Source organism: Perissodus microlepis, chromosome 12 (assembly GCF_051167445.1).
Source record: "Perissodus microlepis isolate ML-2025 ecotype Zambia chromosome 12, ASM5116744v1, whole genome shotgun sequence".
In the NCBI taxonomy this organism is placed as follows: Eukaryota; Metazoa; Chordata; class Actinopteri; order Cichliformes; family Cichlidae; genus Perissodus; species Perissodus microlepis.
Window position 1 is genome coordinate 18,084,282 of NC_140472.1, and position 16,627 is coordinate 18,100,908.

Below are 16,627 nucleotides of genomic sequence, written 5' to 3' on the forward strand. Positions count from 1 at the left end.
CAATCCAGTGCAAAAATGTAGACACTGTGGCATGAATATCCAAGTGGGACTTGAAGTTTATGTGTCAAGCTCTATTTCATACCCTTAAAATCTCAGAGAAGCTGAGCACAGGTCAATAAACTGAGAGTGTTCATTCATTCATGGGTAACGGTGTTGTAAAGCTCTGGAAGAGTGTGTCTGTGACACTACTTCTAATTGCAAGACTTTCTCGGGTTCCTGTAGTTCAGATTAATAATAGCTAATAATTTAGATTAAACTAGTTAATGTGTAAATGTGTGTGTGCGTGTGTGTGTGTGTGTGTGTGTGTGTGTGTGTGTTCTGGTTTAGTGTGATGTCATATTGCTCTGTTATTAGTCCGTTAATTCTCTGATATTACAGATGAGCAAAGCATTAAATTAGTGCCCAGCAGAAAGCAGAGGCTTTCCAACATGTGTAATATGAAGTCATATTAATGTGGAACAGGTTTTCCTTCATCTGGACTCAGAGGCCCCCTCTGGACCACTGCCAAACCTCCACCCTCCGCTGTTCCCACATCAGACCACCTTACAAACTGGAGGCAGGGGGGGTTTGGAATGTATTTTGCCCTGTGTGATGTGATTGTTTGCAGAGAAATGGGTTGACCTTGCCCTCCAGTGCCACACACACATACACACACTCGCTCTAGCCGAGCTGGAGGTGTGTGAGACAGACCTGCTGAGTGCAGGAGGTCTGGGACCCCTTCACCACTTCCTCCAGACAGAGAACAGAGGATCCAGTCAGCTGAAGCCAGGATGGGACAATAATGAGCCTTCCAGCAACCACCACCACCTCATTTATTCAAACTGTTGCCTCTAGCTTTTCTTCTTCTGGACCAAGCAGCTACAGGATCATACCAAATGAAGAGTTATACCCTAAGAAGCCGATTTAATAATGAGATTAAGCACTCAAAACTAAAGATTAAAATATTAGACGTGGGACTGTTTTAAATAGCAAGTACACGAAAGTATTCAGTCAAACATGAACTTGACTGAATACTGAGGCTGCGTATTGCTCAAAATGGCATGTGTGTGCAAGTGTGTGCCCTGTAAAAATGTGGTTTCCAATAGTAAATGTTTCATTTTCAAAGAAATGTGCCTACATTTTGAGAGCAATCGGATAGTTAGACAAAAAAACATTTGTTCTTAAAGACAAGTTTCAAACTCATAATTTAAATGATAAATTAACGCTCTTTGTTAAGTAAGATTTTTTTTAAAGAATTAGTAGTTCTGTCAGTATTTGGTTATTAATCCGAAGTATTTCTCCAAAGTTTTTATTTTGACGTATCTAATTATCACAAATATTTATAGGCCGTCTATAGAAAAATGGTTAAAAGAAAATTATCATGTTTTAACGTTTATAAAGAAGCGCTAAACTGCGTGTATTTTAAGCGGCAATTCGGCAGATTTCGATTTAGCTTGCAGGCCCATATTAATAATTAATTGACTTTTAGCAAATATTTCTGGGAAACTATATTTAAACTTAAAAAACCTTGTGTTTCGAGGAATAGAGAAAATACTTGTAATTTTCTAAATAAATAAACGGATTGCAACAACCTTCCAATAGCCTGAAAACCAAAAATACATTAATAATATGTTTCTTTTACGTAGGAAGCCCTCTGAAATATATATATTTTTAAATCTTGTATGTTTGTATGTGGGTTTGCTGTTTCAGATAGATTAAAAAGCAGATGAGGTGAGTAATTAAACCAAAGTTAATTGCGAAAAAGTTTATTGTGGGAATTGTCCAGCCTATTTCTTTCTGCAGGACTGTTGTTTCAACGGTGTCATCACACAAATACAGTTTTAAAGAAATGCAAAAGAGTCTTTGTTGTGCAAAAATATTTAAGTCACTTAAGCTGAAAAGCAAAATCTTTGAGCAGTGGACTATAAAATGACGCACGAAGAGCTCCAACAAACAAAAACCTTCTGTAAACAAACATAATAAATGTGACGAACATTATTCAGGCCAATCTTTCTGGCAGGGAAACGCTAATCTGCCCAGACTGTATAGGCTCGGCTACATCAACAAAATAATCTACTGCAGCTTCTCTTGAATTTTCATTTCCCACCTCCCAAAAATGATTGTTTAGAAATGACTTTAGAAACTATGCTGGTACTAAAAATGTGTAACATGTGGCCTATGGAAGCTTTTCATTCTAAACTTCACATCAGTGTGACAATCAGTGGGAAAACAGTGAATAACTTATCAGATCAAAATCCACGCTGCGTGTAACCTAATCGTCACCGCCAGCTTAAAACGCAGAGATGTAGCGTGCGTCTGAGCGTATATACTGTTAGGCTTATTGGCGTGGTGTCCGAGCAGCTCGGAAACTTGATGGATCTGCATTTACACACATGAACGCACACTAGCACACACACAATTACACACAGAGGGTACGGACCCTGTCCCTCCTAGTGGCAGCGCGCTCGCTGCAGTACCCGCTTGCCGCGTTATGCAGGAGAGGCTGTGGACCAAACTGCGGTAACCAGAGGTCTACACCTGGGATTTGGATAATTCAAAACGGTAAGAGCTGCAATTATGACTGCGTATTTGAACCAAAACATAGTCACGTGCAGGTCGATTAAACCTGAGACTTTCTCGTGCGTAAAAGAGCGCTATTTATGCGCAAGAATTGCCTGCAGGAGATAACATTTTTACATTAATTTGATGTAGTAATCTTAGCGTATCGAATAACTGCTGTGTTATGTCCTAAACCAGTATGTCAGTACATGTAAGCTCTAGTATTTTCTGGTAAGCTATTTTAGACCTTGTCCACCTGTCATGTCTAAGATGGTTATGTCGTGAATATCTCGGATATTTTGCTTAAATTATTCATCTGAAAATCTGGTTGATGCTTAAATTAATACACAAAAGATGAATGGAGAGACTGCAGTTAAGCTGAATGGTGGAAATGTGTAATGCTGACCTCCCGGTGACCTCTTCAACTTTCAACTCTGGATGCCTCAGGTTATCAAGATCTACAGTAATCCAGCTCGCGTCAACTCGATGCTGTTGCTACTATAGGCCCCTCCGTGCCCGAATAATCTCCTATAAAAAAGATCTCTGTATCTAGCCTCGTGTGAGTTTATATTTGGGGGTTTATCTTGAAACAACCCAAATCCACGTCACATTTTCTTGGTATGTAGTAGCCTAACATATATGTAGATATATATAAAATTGTGCTTTAATCACTAATATGGCACAGACACGAATCAATAACCTATTAGTACGTAAATAAATCTGCCAGCAGTTATCAGCTAATATGTCTTCTTTTCGCGTGAGGGGAATGCTCACACACGAATGAAAATTTGTCTAAAAATCAGACCACGTCTCTCTTATTTTCATTTTACTCTAGCTTTGCCGACAGTCTCCTTCCACTCACCCATCACGAGTCTAATGTTTATTTAATTCAAGCGTAAAATATCTCCCCTCTGTCCTGAAACAGGAAGTAACAATTTTCTCTGATCAAGCAGGACATTTTCATGAATAATACAGATTTTTTTTTTTCAGGTAGGAAATGAATCAGCGATCATTTTGTCAACTTGAAGTCTGTGTGACATAACACCAAGTGAGAAGGCTGTAAAATACATCATTGATGCTGTGGGGAAAATAGACGCTGTGAGAAAAAATATGTATAAATATATATTTTCATATAAATGTATATAAATAAATAATTCCCCATCGAGGGTACGTGCGTGCGTCTGGGTCTCTGTGTGTGTGTTTCTGCGCGCGTGATTGGCCAGTGTCACAGCCATGATTTGGGCTGCAGATACCGATGCACCGTGCAGACCTATGAGAGCGCGGGGATGGCAAAAGGGGGAGGGCAGAGTACGTGAGGCGGACTTGACTCCATTTGTTGTGAAGGATCTGATGAGCTGGGTTCAGATCAAGGCTACCGCTGGGTCCGCGAGGACAATGGGGAGTGAGCGAGACAAATGAGGAAGGAATTACAGGCGCTGTGAGCAGATCTCAGACTTCACCACAGCTGTGGACGGGAAGCAGCGAGGCGGACGCGCCTCTCCGTGTGCGCGCAGGGAGACAGACAGCGAAACGAAGAAGAAAAAAAAATAGACCAAAACAAAAAACTACAATATGACAAAGCTGCAGAGGAGACGTGGATTTTTTAAGAACCACCTTGGAAATATTTAAAATTTTTATATTTTTTTAATTAAAAAAATATATACGTATATATACTCGCTCTACAGCCTGCAGAGCGCGCGAGGATGAGAGTGTTTTCTGCAGGGGGAGCAGGGCAGTGCATTTGAGGTAAAGGCCCTCAGAGAGAGCACACAAAATAAACATGCCAGACATACACTGTGGTTATATTTGATGTGCACTTTCAAAACTGCAGGCTGTGATTGTGGTAGCTGTACAGTTCTGTGCACTGTTAACACTGGAATGTAAAGCTTCAGATATCATGTACTGTAAACCATGAACTTAGTGCTTTTATTACGGCATCTGTAAGTGCAGTCCAGTTTGGTAGCTGGGATGTTTAGATCTCATAAAACTGGTAGTGAATCTGAGCCTTCTTCGAAAACAATGCTCAAGATCAAGCTGCACGTTTAATCTCATTTCAAGTGTAAGTCTGTAATTAGGTGATTGGATGAGTTAGTCTATTGTAACTCTATGTGAGCTATTGTAATCTATTGTGAGTGATTGGTCTTTTTAGGGAAACAAGGCCAGGAGTTCTTTGTGGGGGGTTTTCACCACAAACTCAAATTGTGGCCTCTTTGCGCTCCCTCTAACAAAAGACCGTTTTGTCCCCATATATAATTTATTATTATTTAGAAATATTATTCGTATAGGTGCTGACTTTGAGGTTACCCAATTGGCATCCAGAGTGTCAAACAGCGCATAGAATTTGATCAGATAAACCAGTAAAATGGGCGAATGTCTGGTGTGTGTGTGTGTGTGTGTGTGTGTGTGTGTGTGTGTGTGTGTGTGTGTGTGTGTGTGTGTGTGTGTGTGTGTGCATCAGTGGGACATGGCAAACGGAGGGGACCAGTACGGCCTTGCAGAGCCCCCTGACTCGGACTGTATGGATTCCCCAAAAGAGACCAAACAGGAAAATCCCAGCTTCACCCTGAACTCACCAGCTTCACCGCAGAGCGCGTCCAGTCAGCAGGTACCAACCTGTAGCTTACTCTGGATTTTAATTTAAATTTACTTTAAAAAATTAATTCAATGTTGTTGTTTTTTTTTTACCAAACAAACAATAGCTGCTCGTCCAGTCATATTCTGGATGCAGAAAAAAGTAAACAAAACTTTGTCATTGCTGTTGGTTTAATTTGCCACGGATTTGGCTTATAATGCCTATTAATTACTAAATAATTATTTAAATATAACTAGAGTTTAAACTTTAACTCGTGCACTCATTATATTTTTGTACAGGGGATGGAGGGAATCAAAGTTTTCCTTCATGATAGGGAACTTTGGACCAAGTTTGATGAAGTAGGAACGGAAATGATCATCACCAAGGCTGGAAGGTAAAACTGTCGAATGACTTTAACACAAAGTAATTTTTATTGGTGGTTCGTGTTGTCCCGCTTGAAAACAATGCAAATTATTTTTAATGTCACACTTTTGATCAAAACATAAACCTAACGGGACAAAATACAGTACGCGGGTGCCACCGGGCCTCAGCAGGGAAATTTTCTAAAGGAAACCAAATCCCTAAAGGAATCATTTTATTTTTTATTTTATTCATTTAAAAAAAAAAATCAATATTTAATCATATATGTCGCTGTTTTTATTTGTTTTTTCTGGATGTGCTCCCTGAAGGAGGATGTTCCCCAGTTATAAAGTGAAGGTCACAGGACTCAACCCGAAAACCAAGTACATTCTCCTGATGGACATCATTCCCGGAGATGACCATCGCTACAAATTCGCAGACAACAAATGGTTCGTAGGAACATGTCTAAAACACGGTACACACGCTTACAGGACATTCAAAGTCATGTTAGTATGGTAGTGAACGTTGTATGGCAGTGTGTTCGGGGTATAGGTCAGCTTCCCCACCAAAAACATATCTGAATATATAAATGTTTTAAGTGTATGGTAAAACAGAAAGAGGATGATAACAAATATACAGCTATTTAAAATAAATGAATAAATACAATAATAGCTTTCCGAAAAAAATAAATAAATCAAAATTTCCATTTCCAGATCTCAGATTCCGCCATCTCCTTCCCCCTCTTTGCTTATGAACCTTATATCAAGAAACCTCTGAACTTAACTCTGGGTAAACCTTGTTGTTGTGGGTTTATACCCTCCACTCCACCCACGCTTGTGCACTCTGTAAAGGTCGGGTCCTTCTTGCAGACTGGGATGGCCTAGTTCCCCGTGTTTCCCCCCGTTTCTGCCCGCCGGTTACATCAGAATATGACGGGTTCACGGGGCGGACAGACGGCGCAGACCGGATTAAAATCTCCAATTCAGCTGTTTGTGTGTGTGTGTGTTGCTGCTGAAGGGAAATCCGACGGACAACTGACTCTGCAGCGAGATATCTGCCCCTTCAGAGCATCATTTGGTTATTACAAAGACACAAGGGGTCTGTGGATTACCTGACACAAAGTCCCAGCTCAGAGAGTAAAGTTACTGGAGGAGCTCGGTGTTTACACGGTAGCCTGTAAGTCGTTGCTGGTCCGTAGGGCTTTGTTTCACCTTGTCCTGGGAGTTTGTAGAAATATTTTTGTCTTCCGGTGTAGGAGGATGCACAATACTTTCCACAAATGATGAAAAGTTCACACATCACAGACTCCCAGGTTAAACAGAAGCCTAAATCACTTCTGACACCGCGGAATCAATTCTTAATACTTTAGGAGCTGAATGTCCATGGCACTATTGGTAGTTTCCACGCACATGCGCCCTAGTTGTTTGGGAAAATACATATCGACTCGTTTATGCTGTGCAAAGTATCCAAAGTATGTGGGGGGAAAACTCATCTGTACAAGTGTAACACATTATAAAATGTGCAGATGTTTTCTCTGTCTGTTTCTCAGTGACTACAAGGAAATTAGGAAAATAATGAGTAATAAAGATGGTAGACCTTTATTGTTATTTTTCTTAATTATTAAAAAATACAGGTTATGTTAACGATTTCAGACTTTTGCCTGGAAATAGACAAAAACGGGATACGCGCTAGAGCAGTTTAGGAGGAAACGGTTCATTTGGGTTAACCGAGTTAAGGTCCAGATGTGGGTGTCTGCGTAAGCTCCAGCAAAACATAGTTTGTCTAATTAAAGAACCAACCAGGCCTTCTGCAGCCGGCGGCAGCGCTGGCCTGCTACACCACGAAAACCACTGGGACCGTGTGTGTGTGTGTGTCAGTGTCAGAGCATTTTCTGATCCACCGCGTTTCCTTGGTCATAAAGGTCGATAACGGGGAAGGCAGAGCCCGCGATGCCCGGTAGGCTCTACGTCCATCCGGACTCTCCCGCCACAGGGGCGCACTGGAGCCGCCAGCTTGTCTCTTTCCAGAAACTCAAACTCACCAACAACCACCTGGACCCCTTTGGACACGTGAGTCTGTCTGCTTAACAGTATTTTTTTTGCTTGTTTGCTTTGTTTCTGTGTCTGTCACAGACAGAACAAGAACACACGCTCTTCTCTGTTTGATACAATAAAAAAAAGTTTGCCCTTTGAATTTAGTTCCATTATTTTTACTCATAATAAGCATACAAACCATCAGCTGTCCTAATGAAGGTGGCCTGCGGGCCAAACTAAATAGCCTTTATACGCATTTTAAATAATTAAACCTGAGAGGTGTTTTCAGTGTAAGAAAAACGACTATACAAAGTACAGCACAGGTCCGGTCAGCCAACACGGTCTCGGTCAGCAGGCAGGCAAAACCCGAGGAGCCCGTGAAGCTCACTCCTCGGGGTATAACTCACCCGACATCACAACACAACACAAATCACCGCGAGAGCCGCACAGCTCACACTGCACACTTGAGATGAGACACATACGGTTACAGGCGCGTGAGAGCAGATGATAGGCTATCGTTCTGCGCGCGCCTCTTGGTTCCAGTGCATGCGCACGCAGAAAAAAGGGAAAAAAGACGAAAAAAAGGACACAACTGTAATATTTTTATACTTGTTAATTTAGAGATAATCTGCAACTTTGCAGTTAAACCGAGAGCCCCCTGCGTAAACAAACGTGGTCTTGCCCAAATGCGCGCAGAGAGGGCCGCCATCCAGCCAAGAACCACTTGTGGAGTTGTCAGTGTCGTGGGAAATAGTTTAGACCGTGCGCAGAATTCACAGTTTTTAATAGTTTAAAGTTACCAGTATGTCCAAACTAAAGCTTAAAGTCTTTAACAATATTAACGGGAATGAATCAGAAAGTCTAATTAGACATAGCGGAAATAGTTTGTTGACGATCAGTGAGTGCTGAAGACATTTTTTAAATTCTGCATTATACCAGATGGTTGCTCGGGTGCGTACAATTTATTCAAAAGGCTTTAAATGTCATACCAGATTAATAAACAAAGATTAATATGTTGATTTAAAATGGAGTTTCTTTTATGTATATTTATTTCCTTTTTTCTTTACTTTATAGGACAACATGACCTTCATGAATAATTTTTGCGATTTTTCTAACCAATGCAGATGAAAAAAACCAAAACACTTGCAGGGTTCACATTACTGTGAGAAAATTAGTCTCGGATTGTAACTGTATAAACAAAGATCCTTTATTGTTTTTACTGCTGACATTCACTTTGATCCTACTCACAGGTAATCTCTGTTTTAAACATTTATGTCAGCCAAGGATTCTGGAAATCAAAGTACCTTTACATGGGATTAATCGCCACCTGTATTCTAAAGTCTAGATCCAAGCATCTGCTAGTGATTTTCTGGAAACATGACAGGCCTGTCAGTCTCACCTACATAATATCTCCCCCATGTAGATAATACTCAACTCTATGCACAAATACCAGCCTCGTCTCCATATTGTCAAGGCAGATGAGAACAATGGCTTTGGTTCCAAAAACACAGCTTTCTGCACTCACATCTTCCCCGAGACTGCCTTCATCGCTGTGACGTCCTATCAGAACCACAAGGTAAGCCTAATGCAGAGCACACTACGAAGCACTGTTAAACATGGGAAGCCAACTGCAAATGCTGTAGCAAGTACTGGAAGTTTCACAATGTATATGAGTACAGTAGGGGTACTCTAAGTAACACAGATGCATTAGAAGTCCTTATAATGGTATAAGAACCCTTTAATGATGTTTATACAGTTTAACAATTGTTGATGTGAATATAAAGTGTAGAGTGATTTCACTGGCTGAGCTACAGTATGTTACAGTTATTCAAACAATAATGGAAATGGATTTTATAGTCTAATATTTGCACGTAAGAGCTGCTCTACTGTCACATCAGTGACAGATACATGCATATTTTTTGGCCTTTTGGTCAGTAGTTATAGTCAAATTTCTTTCTCACACACACAAAGGCTCTCACACACACAGGCGCACACACACACACACACACACACACACACACACTGTTTGTATTACTGTCTTTATTTTGTATCCAAAAAGCCAATTAGCATGCTCTTTGTTTATGCGTCATAGCTTAGTATTTGTAAACATGTAAACATTAAGTTTCTCCCTTTCTCTGTGTGTGTGTGTGCGTTTGTATGCTCGAGCTCGTGTGAGTGTCAGCCTCTAATGACCTGTTTCTTTCCTTTAATCTGAGCTGAGCTAGTTTCCTCGGCATCTATTAGAAACACAGATTGCTGAAGCTTTGAGCCTCGTTGCTGAATACGTTCACATGCGATGGCTTCATTTTCATCACGTTTAATTTTCATAACAAATAACTGTAACTTAAATAGTTACAGCTAAGAAAGTTTTCTGTCACAATTTATATTTCTATAGTTTGTCTTTTGATTTTCTTTTAGAAATTATAAATTGTAAGAAAAATGTTTTGGTAGACAAAACAGAAGCAAAAATCTTTGTAGCTTTAATGTGACATTCTTCATTTTATTTATTATATAATTAAAGTTGAGGTTAAAAAACCCCCAATAATAATGATTTAATCCATCAGAAGGCATTTTGAGCTTATAACCAATTTGCATTGCATTGTTTTCTGTACATAGATATACTGCAATGTATTTCAACTTTAGCTATAATTATTATCATTATAGTGTCAAGTTTGCATAAAATACTATAGGTAATACATGTACTTCATAATAATAAAATGGTAATAATTGTTAAATTATTATATTTAATACAAGTATGTAATTATAAGTACAGTATAATTCTTGCTTACAATACATTTTATCACAAAGTCTATGTATAAGTTCATATATAAATAAATATATTTCTCAAATATATATATATATATATATATATCTAGTAAGAGTAAGACTGTATTTGTATGACTTTTACACTTACACTTTTGCACTTACACTTTTACACTTACAGTGCTACAATAATAATAATAATATGATATATTACAGTGATAAAAATGTCCAGAAGAATTATTACAGCTCTTTTTCTTCTTCTTCTTCTTCTTCTTCTTCTTCTTCTTATTATTATTATTATTATTATTATTATTAGAGATTGTATTAATTTTTTCAATTCTTTTGGTGAAACATATGATTACTAAAAAGCTTTATAGTTACATGGTAGCTATAGTTAACACAAGCAGTATAAATAAGTAATATGTAAGACACTAATGTGGTGCTAAATAGAAATCAGAGCTCTTTAGCCAGCAGTTTGGTGTGGGTTATCAGTATTTTCAGCACTTCAAAGTTTGTTTGGACCTGAGCTCGTGTCAGATCTTCAGCCGGCTCGCCTCTTGTGTGATGGTCTTGGACTTTGACCAAATGAAATCCCTCAAAAACCGCAAAGATTTACCTCCATGACATAACTGGGAGAAGTTTGAAGCTTTAACATCAAAGCTCGAAGCTTTGGACCTCTAAAAGCTTTGGCCTGAAATCCTTAAACCTGGCGACTGTTTGGGTAAACAGTTTATTCTGTGTCAGCTGGCGAGAACACTGTTCGCTCCGTTAGAAACGTAAGCGGCTGAGGAATGTTGGCCATGCAGAGCTCCAGCAGTCCTCCTTTTAACACTTGGAGGGCCTCCGAATAATAGTAAACCATTGGTTTAGTCAATGGAAAAAAACCCAAAAAAAACAGAGCATGCCTTTGGGCCTGCAGACCTGTGCAAGTAAAATATTGCTCTGCTTTGTCCTCAGATTACACAGCTGAAGATAGAAAATAATCCTTTTGCTAAGGGATTCAGAGGCAGCGACGACAATGAGCTGCATCGCATGGCAAAGTTACAAGGGTGAGTACAGTTTCGTTGATGTGTGTGTGCTTGTGAGCTTTTATAAGACACAATTGCTATTCTTCTTTCTCGACCTCCGTCAGCTGGGAGGGGGAGGTTGATATGATGGGGTACATATGGTCTAAGACACAAGTGTGTCTGTGAGTGGAGCCAAGTGGTATAAAGAGATGTCAGCCATTGTCACCTGAAGGTTGATCTTACCCTGAAACCCCGCCCTGAACATGCAGCACAAACACAAACGCACACCCAGCATCATTTTCTTTGCTGCATTGATAAGTCCATGATATCATGTTGCTGCTGGTCTATTTAGGCTGTCACCACTGATCAGCTGACAGGCCTATATTGTGTCGGGTTGCGTGCTGAACTAATCTCCATTTGAGTGGTGTTGTGGCAGGCAGTTTAGAGGTTTTTGCAAGCCAATGGGATAGGCTGTCACTGAAGGGAGGTTGAGGAAAGACAAGGGGGGAGACAGAGGGTGGGAGAGCAACATTATATACAGAACCCCTGCTTTATTGGAGAGGAGAGGAGGGGAGAGGAGAGGAGATTCTATGTGAAGTGACAGGGATGAATGTTTATTTTTAGAACGTTGAATTATCTCACAACAGCACTGTGTATGTGTGTGTGTGTGTGTGTATGCATGCACGAGTGTGTTACTGTCTCAGTGGGAGTCAGGGCACTGTGGCCCGCTGTCTCCCGCACATCACTGAGTTCACCAAGAGGGCAGTGTGCACAGAAAGAGATCAGAGCTGAAAGGATGGAGAATATCTAAATAGACTTGAAGGAAAAGGGGCAAAAAACAAGAATTCAAGAATTCAACCAAGCAGAATTTAATAATAAGAATATAATAATACATGCACAGATTTGCACATTTGAGAACAGAAGGCTTGTGCTGCTTTCCTGTGCTTGTTACAACATCTGAGATAAACTGTTACCCCATGCTGTAATCTTGTTTTCCTCTCTGTTACAGCAAGGATTACCCAGTGGTCCCTCGTAGTACTGTCCGTCAGAGAGCCTGTTCTTCTGGGAGTCCCTTCAGTGGGGAGGGTCGCGGTTTGCGGGGCTCCCCCGAGGCTGTTGGGTCTCCTTATAGCTGTGAGAATGGCTTGAATGGTAGCAGCCCTCAGGAGCTACTGAGTGCTCCACCCACGCATTACACCCTGCCTCATCCACACCTGCAGTCTGGCCAACAGCAGCAGGTGTACCACTGCACCAAGAGAAAAGGTCAGAGGAAATCGTGTGTTCACACCAGGTTTAAGTAAATCATATAACAATGAAGACAAAGGGAATACAGAGTTTTATTTAATATAAAGTTTTGTCTTTTTGAATGAGCATTCAAGGATGCACCATCATCCTTCCAGTTTCCAGCTTGTTTTCAAAAGCATTCATGAGAATATATTTATCTATCTATATACATATATATAGATAGATAAATAGATAGATAATTACTAACTAATTAGTAATTAGTTAGTAAATTAGTACATTTAACTAACCAACAACAAAGACGTTCATCTACCAGTGCATGGGTGATGTAGTGAAGTTTATATTAAACTATTATTCTACACTCTGCTTGACAAGGAGAGTGTTATTATTATTATTATTATTATTATTATTATTATTATTATTATTATTATTATTATTATTATTATTATTAAATAATTTGCCTATATTTAATTGAAAAATGTTGAAGCTGCGAAACCTCGAGTGATTTTGAAAAAAAAATGTGCTCATTGGCAAGTGATGGCAACCACTTGTTTCAGAAAAGACATGTTTATTATGTTACACTGCCCTGCATTGTTGTATTTTCTATTCCATAATGCACCAAAGTCTTGGAGTAGGTGATAGGTCTGGTCTGGACGCTGGCCAGTTTATCAGCTGACTCGTACTTGGCAACATTTGACATTGTTTGCTATTGTACTGCTGAAATAAGCCAGTACTTCCCTGAATGGCAGCATATGCTGCTCAATAACTTGTATTTATTGTTCGGCATTAATGGAGTCTTTACAGATGTTACACATGTCACATCATGGAGGGCCTGAGTATAAATGTCTATGAACTGTAAGTGTTCTTCTTTTTTTCATGGGAAAGTTTAAAATTGCGACATTAGTGGTGAAATGTGTTCACTGGTGATGGCTTCCTGAGCCCACGGAGTCCTTTCTACAGCAGAATGTTGTCTATTTTAGGGCACCAAAGCTCAGTATTGGTCTTTGGCTTTGTTTTTTATTTACAGAGATTTCTCTGAATTCTCTGAACATTTTATTACCTTTATTTGTATAGCGTATGATGAATTAGCTAAATTGTTTGCAGTTTTTCTTAATTAAGAAACAGAAGTCTTATTTTGTAATTAAAGTCTTATTCTTCAACTTCAAGTCTTACAGCCTGAAAATGGGATCAAATCCAAAAACGTGCATTAAAAAATTAATGAAATAAAATTTCTTAGTTTCACCATTTGACATGTTGGCATTGTGTTATTTGTAATTAAATATAATGATTAAATGATTCACAAATGATGGCATTCTGTTATCTTTAACATTTTACATAGATCCCCCATTGATCTGGGTGCAGTTCTGGTGCTTTGATGTTTATTTCAAGGGTTTTTTTTTCTACAAACAGCATTGCCAAAATTTGAAAGTATTGAAAAGAGTTATAGACAGGCCTACTTTGAAATTTGAAACTTCATGTGTACATTTTTTTTTGTATCTCAGCTACTTAAACTGCAGTAAATGGGAAGTTATAAATTGAAAGCTGGAACTCTCGCAGCTCTCATTTATCTTCAACTTCAAATGGAAAACCAATATTTTTCTTTCTCTGTCTTTCTGTAGTGGAGGAAAACTGCTCCTCGGAAAACCACCAGCTTTCATACAAGAAACCCTTCATTGGTAGTTCACCAAGTGAAGGGGAATCGTACTATCACCCCTCCTCCTATCCCCCTCCTCCACCCGGTCTATCCAACAACCCAGCCCTGGGGCTCACTGACTCTCCTTACAGCTCTGACATGGGACAGCGTCAGGCCTGCATGTTTGCCGGATCGGAGCCCAGAATGGATGAACTCAGCTGTGCATCCTGGTCATACCCCTGCCCCATCCCGACCGCCATGACCCCATTGGAGCCCTACCCGCCTTACACCCCTCATCCACCCTACAGCTCCAGTCCTCGGGGTTCTCGACTCAGCGCTATAGCCCACCAGACCTCTCCGCCACTCGGAGAACACATCACCCACGATCCCTACCAGAGACAGAACTCCGCACCTCCATCTCAGAGCTCCCAAAACATTCCCAGCAGGCAGCTCGGCTCTCCTCTCAGAGAATATCCCCGATACACGCCCAATCTGTCTCCTCCTCTCTACCACACACTAGAGACGCACACACACATCCGGTGTGGAGTGCCAGAATGGAGTGCAGCCTCCTAACTAAACCAGAGGATATATCTAAAGACTGATGAGTGGACAGAGATTCCAAGTCCCAAATTTAAAGAGTCTTCTTTTCGCTCTTCTGAAAGAAGCTGCACTACATATGGACTAAATATGATATTAATTTTGTAATATAATTGTGAAAAGTGTGATCTTGTGCTGTGTGAAGCGGTCTCATCTGTTAGTCATGTTTCTCCCCTCTGCTGGAAGGAGTAGTAGATTGTTGAGGACAGGACCTGGACAACAATGATGCTCCAGATGTTCACAAAAGAAAAGCTCCTTCTAACTGCAAAGTGAAAATCAAAGTTTGTGTTTTGTTGTCTTTGCGTAACTCAAAGACTGGTGTGATTCAAATGTTTGCGCTGTGAGCACTAGACTTGTTCTCCTCTCAGTGACTCCCACTTTTTTTTTGGTATTGTGAAGGATTTAAATTGTGACCCACTGTTAGACAGGCAGTGACATTTACTGACCAAAAGCTCTCACAGCAGAGCCTAAGGGAGACATTTTTCCTCTTTAGTGTTCAAAGCGCAGCTCTATGCTCAGTCTCGGTGAAGGAGAAAAGGCATGAGTTGTCCGAGTGAGCGTGTGAGCCTGTGTATATGTAAAGCCTATGTCAGCTCAGCTCAAGAATGCTATGAGTTCATTTCCAATGAGACAGGCAGTGGTAGCTGCAGGCACTGCACCATCGAGATAAACAGTTTGTTTAGACCGCGCTACAGGCCCAAAGACCTGTAAACACTGTTTCCACTGCATTCTGGGTAAATGCACAACTCAGCGTCACACAGCTGTCACCGTTGTCCTCTCAGTCACCCTAGCCTGACCAATCAGCTTGCTCTGCTCACTCGGAACACGCCAATGAGCGCATGGCTTTCTTTTATCCTTAGCTGACCAGTTGGATCAGGAGTGCAGCGCGTGTTATACTTGCGTGCGTTGGGCCCATTTTTGTTTGTTTGTGAATTATTCATGAGTCCAGTGGTGATCCTTGACACGTGAGGATTGCTCAGCAATCACAAAGAAACACAGAGCTGTAAATGTTGATACACCAACTCCTGTTTTAAGTCTGAATTAGTCCCTGTCATACATACAGCCTTACTTCATTGCTTGCTAGATTTGGTTAGGTACGCACATTTCCCTGCAGTCCTTGGGACACTTTCATCCTTGTAGCTAAATGTGAAAAACAAGCAAACAAAAGAAACAAACAAGAAGTGTGGCCCTTTTTGTGAAGAATAGGTACAGGCCTCTGGTTTATGTGTTAACAGTCTGTTTTTTTTTATATCTCTGCCCAGGTGTTTTAACATGCAGTAACTTGTGATATGGTGCTCTAACATTACAAATTATTCATCCAGAGAGAAGATCTTCATCATTCCTTGATATCTATTCGATTTGTGTGTGTGTGAGAATGTGTGTGCGTGACGTTGAAATAAGAATTGATTGTTCTTTTTAGTTTGTTTTTTTTAGCCCTGTTCCTGCCAATAGTATTTATTACTCTAGATTTGTAAAGAATAGTTTGTTGTTTGTGAAATAAGATGGTATTGTTCGGAGATCATTGTTTCTCTTTGAGGGTTTGTTTCCAGTTTTGCCCTCCATCTTCAAGTGGTGATAAATATTTGTGATAAACAAACTTTTCTGTTCTATGAAATTACAAAAAAAGGGATTTATAAACAGAAATTGAATAAATTTTAGAGAGAAAGTCCTTTGGTTGTAGCATTCTTCTTTGTGACTAGGCAGCAAACACAGCAAGGACAAACGATTAACATTCCCGGCGGGTTATTTAAAGTATGTTCGGCACCTCTGGAGTGGAAACTCTTTTAAGTGGAGGGCAGTTTATCTATTTTGAAGCATGTATGAATTTGAAAGATCTGATAACAAGTGTAAGCTCATTCAACAGTGTTGGAGAGAATTGTTT

At 40.0% G+C, this 16,627-nt stretch overlaps 1 protein-coding gene across 1 annotated transcript; it reads left to right on the plus strand.

The window, feature by feature from the left end:
• The first annotated feature begins 4,854 nt into the window (after positions 1-4,854).
• On the plus strand, positions 4,855-16,398 carry LOC146376109 (T-box transcription factor TBX5-like). Its single transcript, XM_084947409.1, has 8 exons — positions 4,855-5,143; positions 5,410-5,504; positions 5,800-5,919; positions 7,392-7,539; positions 8,927-9,079; positions 11,224-11,315; positions 12,283-12,536; positions 14,135-16,398. The coding sequence occupies exons 1-8, from the start codon at positions 4,901-4,903 to the stop codon at positions 14,719-14,721; spliced, it is 1,692 nt and encodes a 563-aa protein (XP_084803535.1). The 5' UTR covers positions 4,855-4,900; the 3' UTR covers positions 14,722-16,398.
• The last annotated feature ends 229 nt before the right edge of the window (positions 16,399-16,627 follow it).

Excerpts from the sequence above, each read along its gene's own strand:
- LOC146376109 (XM_084947409.1), top strand. The coding sequence starts at position 4,901 with ATGGGCGAATGTCTGGTGTGTGTGTGTGTGTGTGTGTGTGTGTGTGTG. Across the intron at positions 5,505-5,799 it reads ATCATCACCAAGGCTGGAAG|GAGGATGTTCCCCAGTTATA; the intron begins GTAAAACTGTCG and ends TGCTCCCTGAAG. Across the intron at positions 9,080-11,223 it reads CGTCCTATCAGAACCACAAG|ATTACACAGCTGAAGATAGA; the intron begins GTAAGCCTAATG and ends CTTTGTCCTCAG.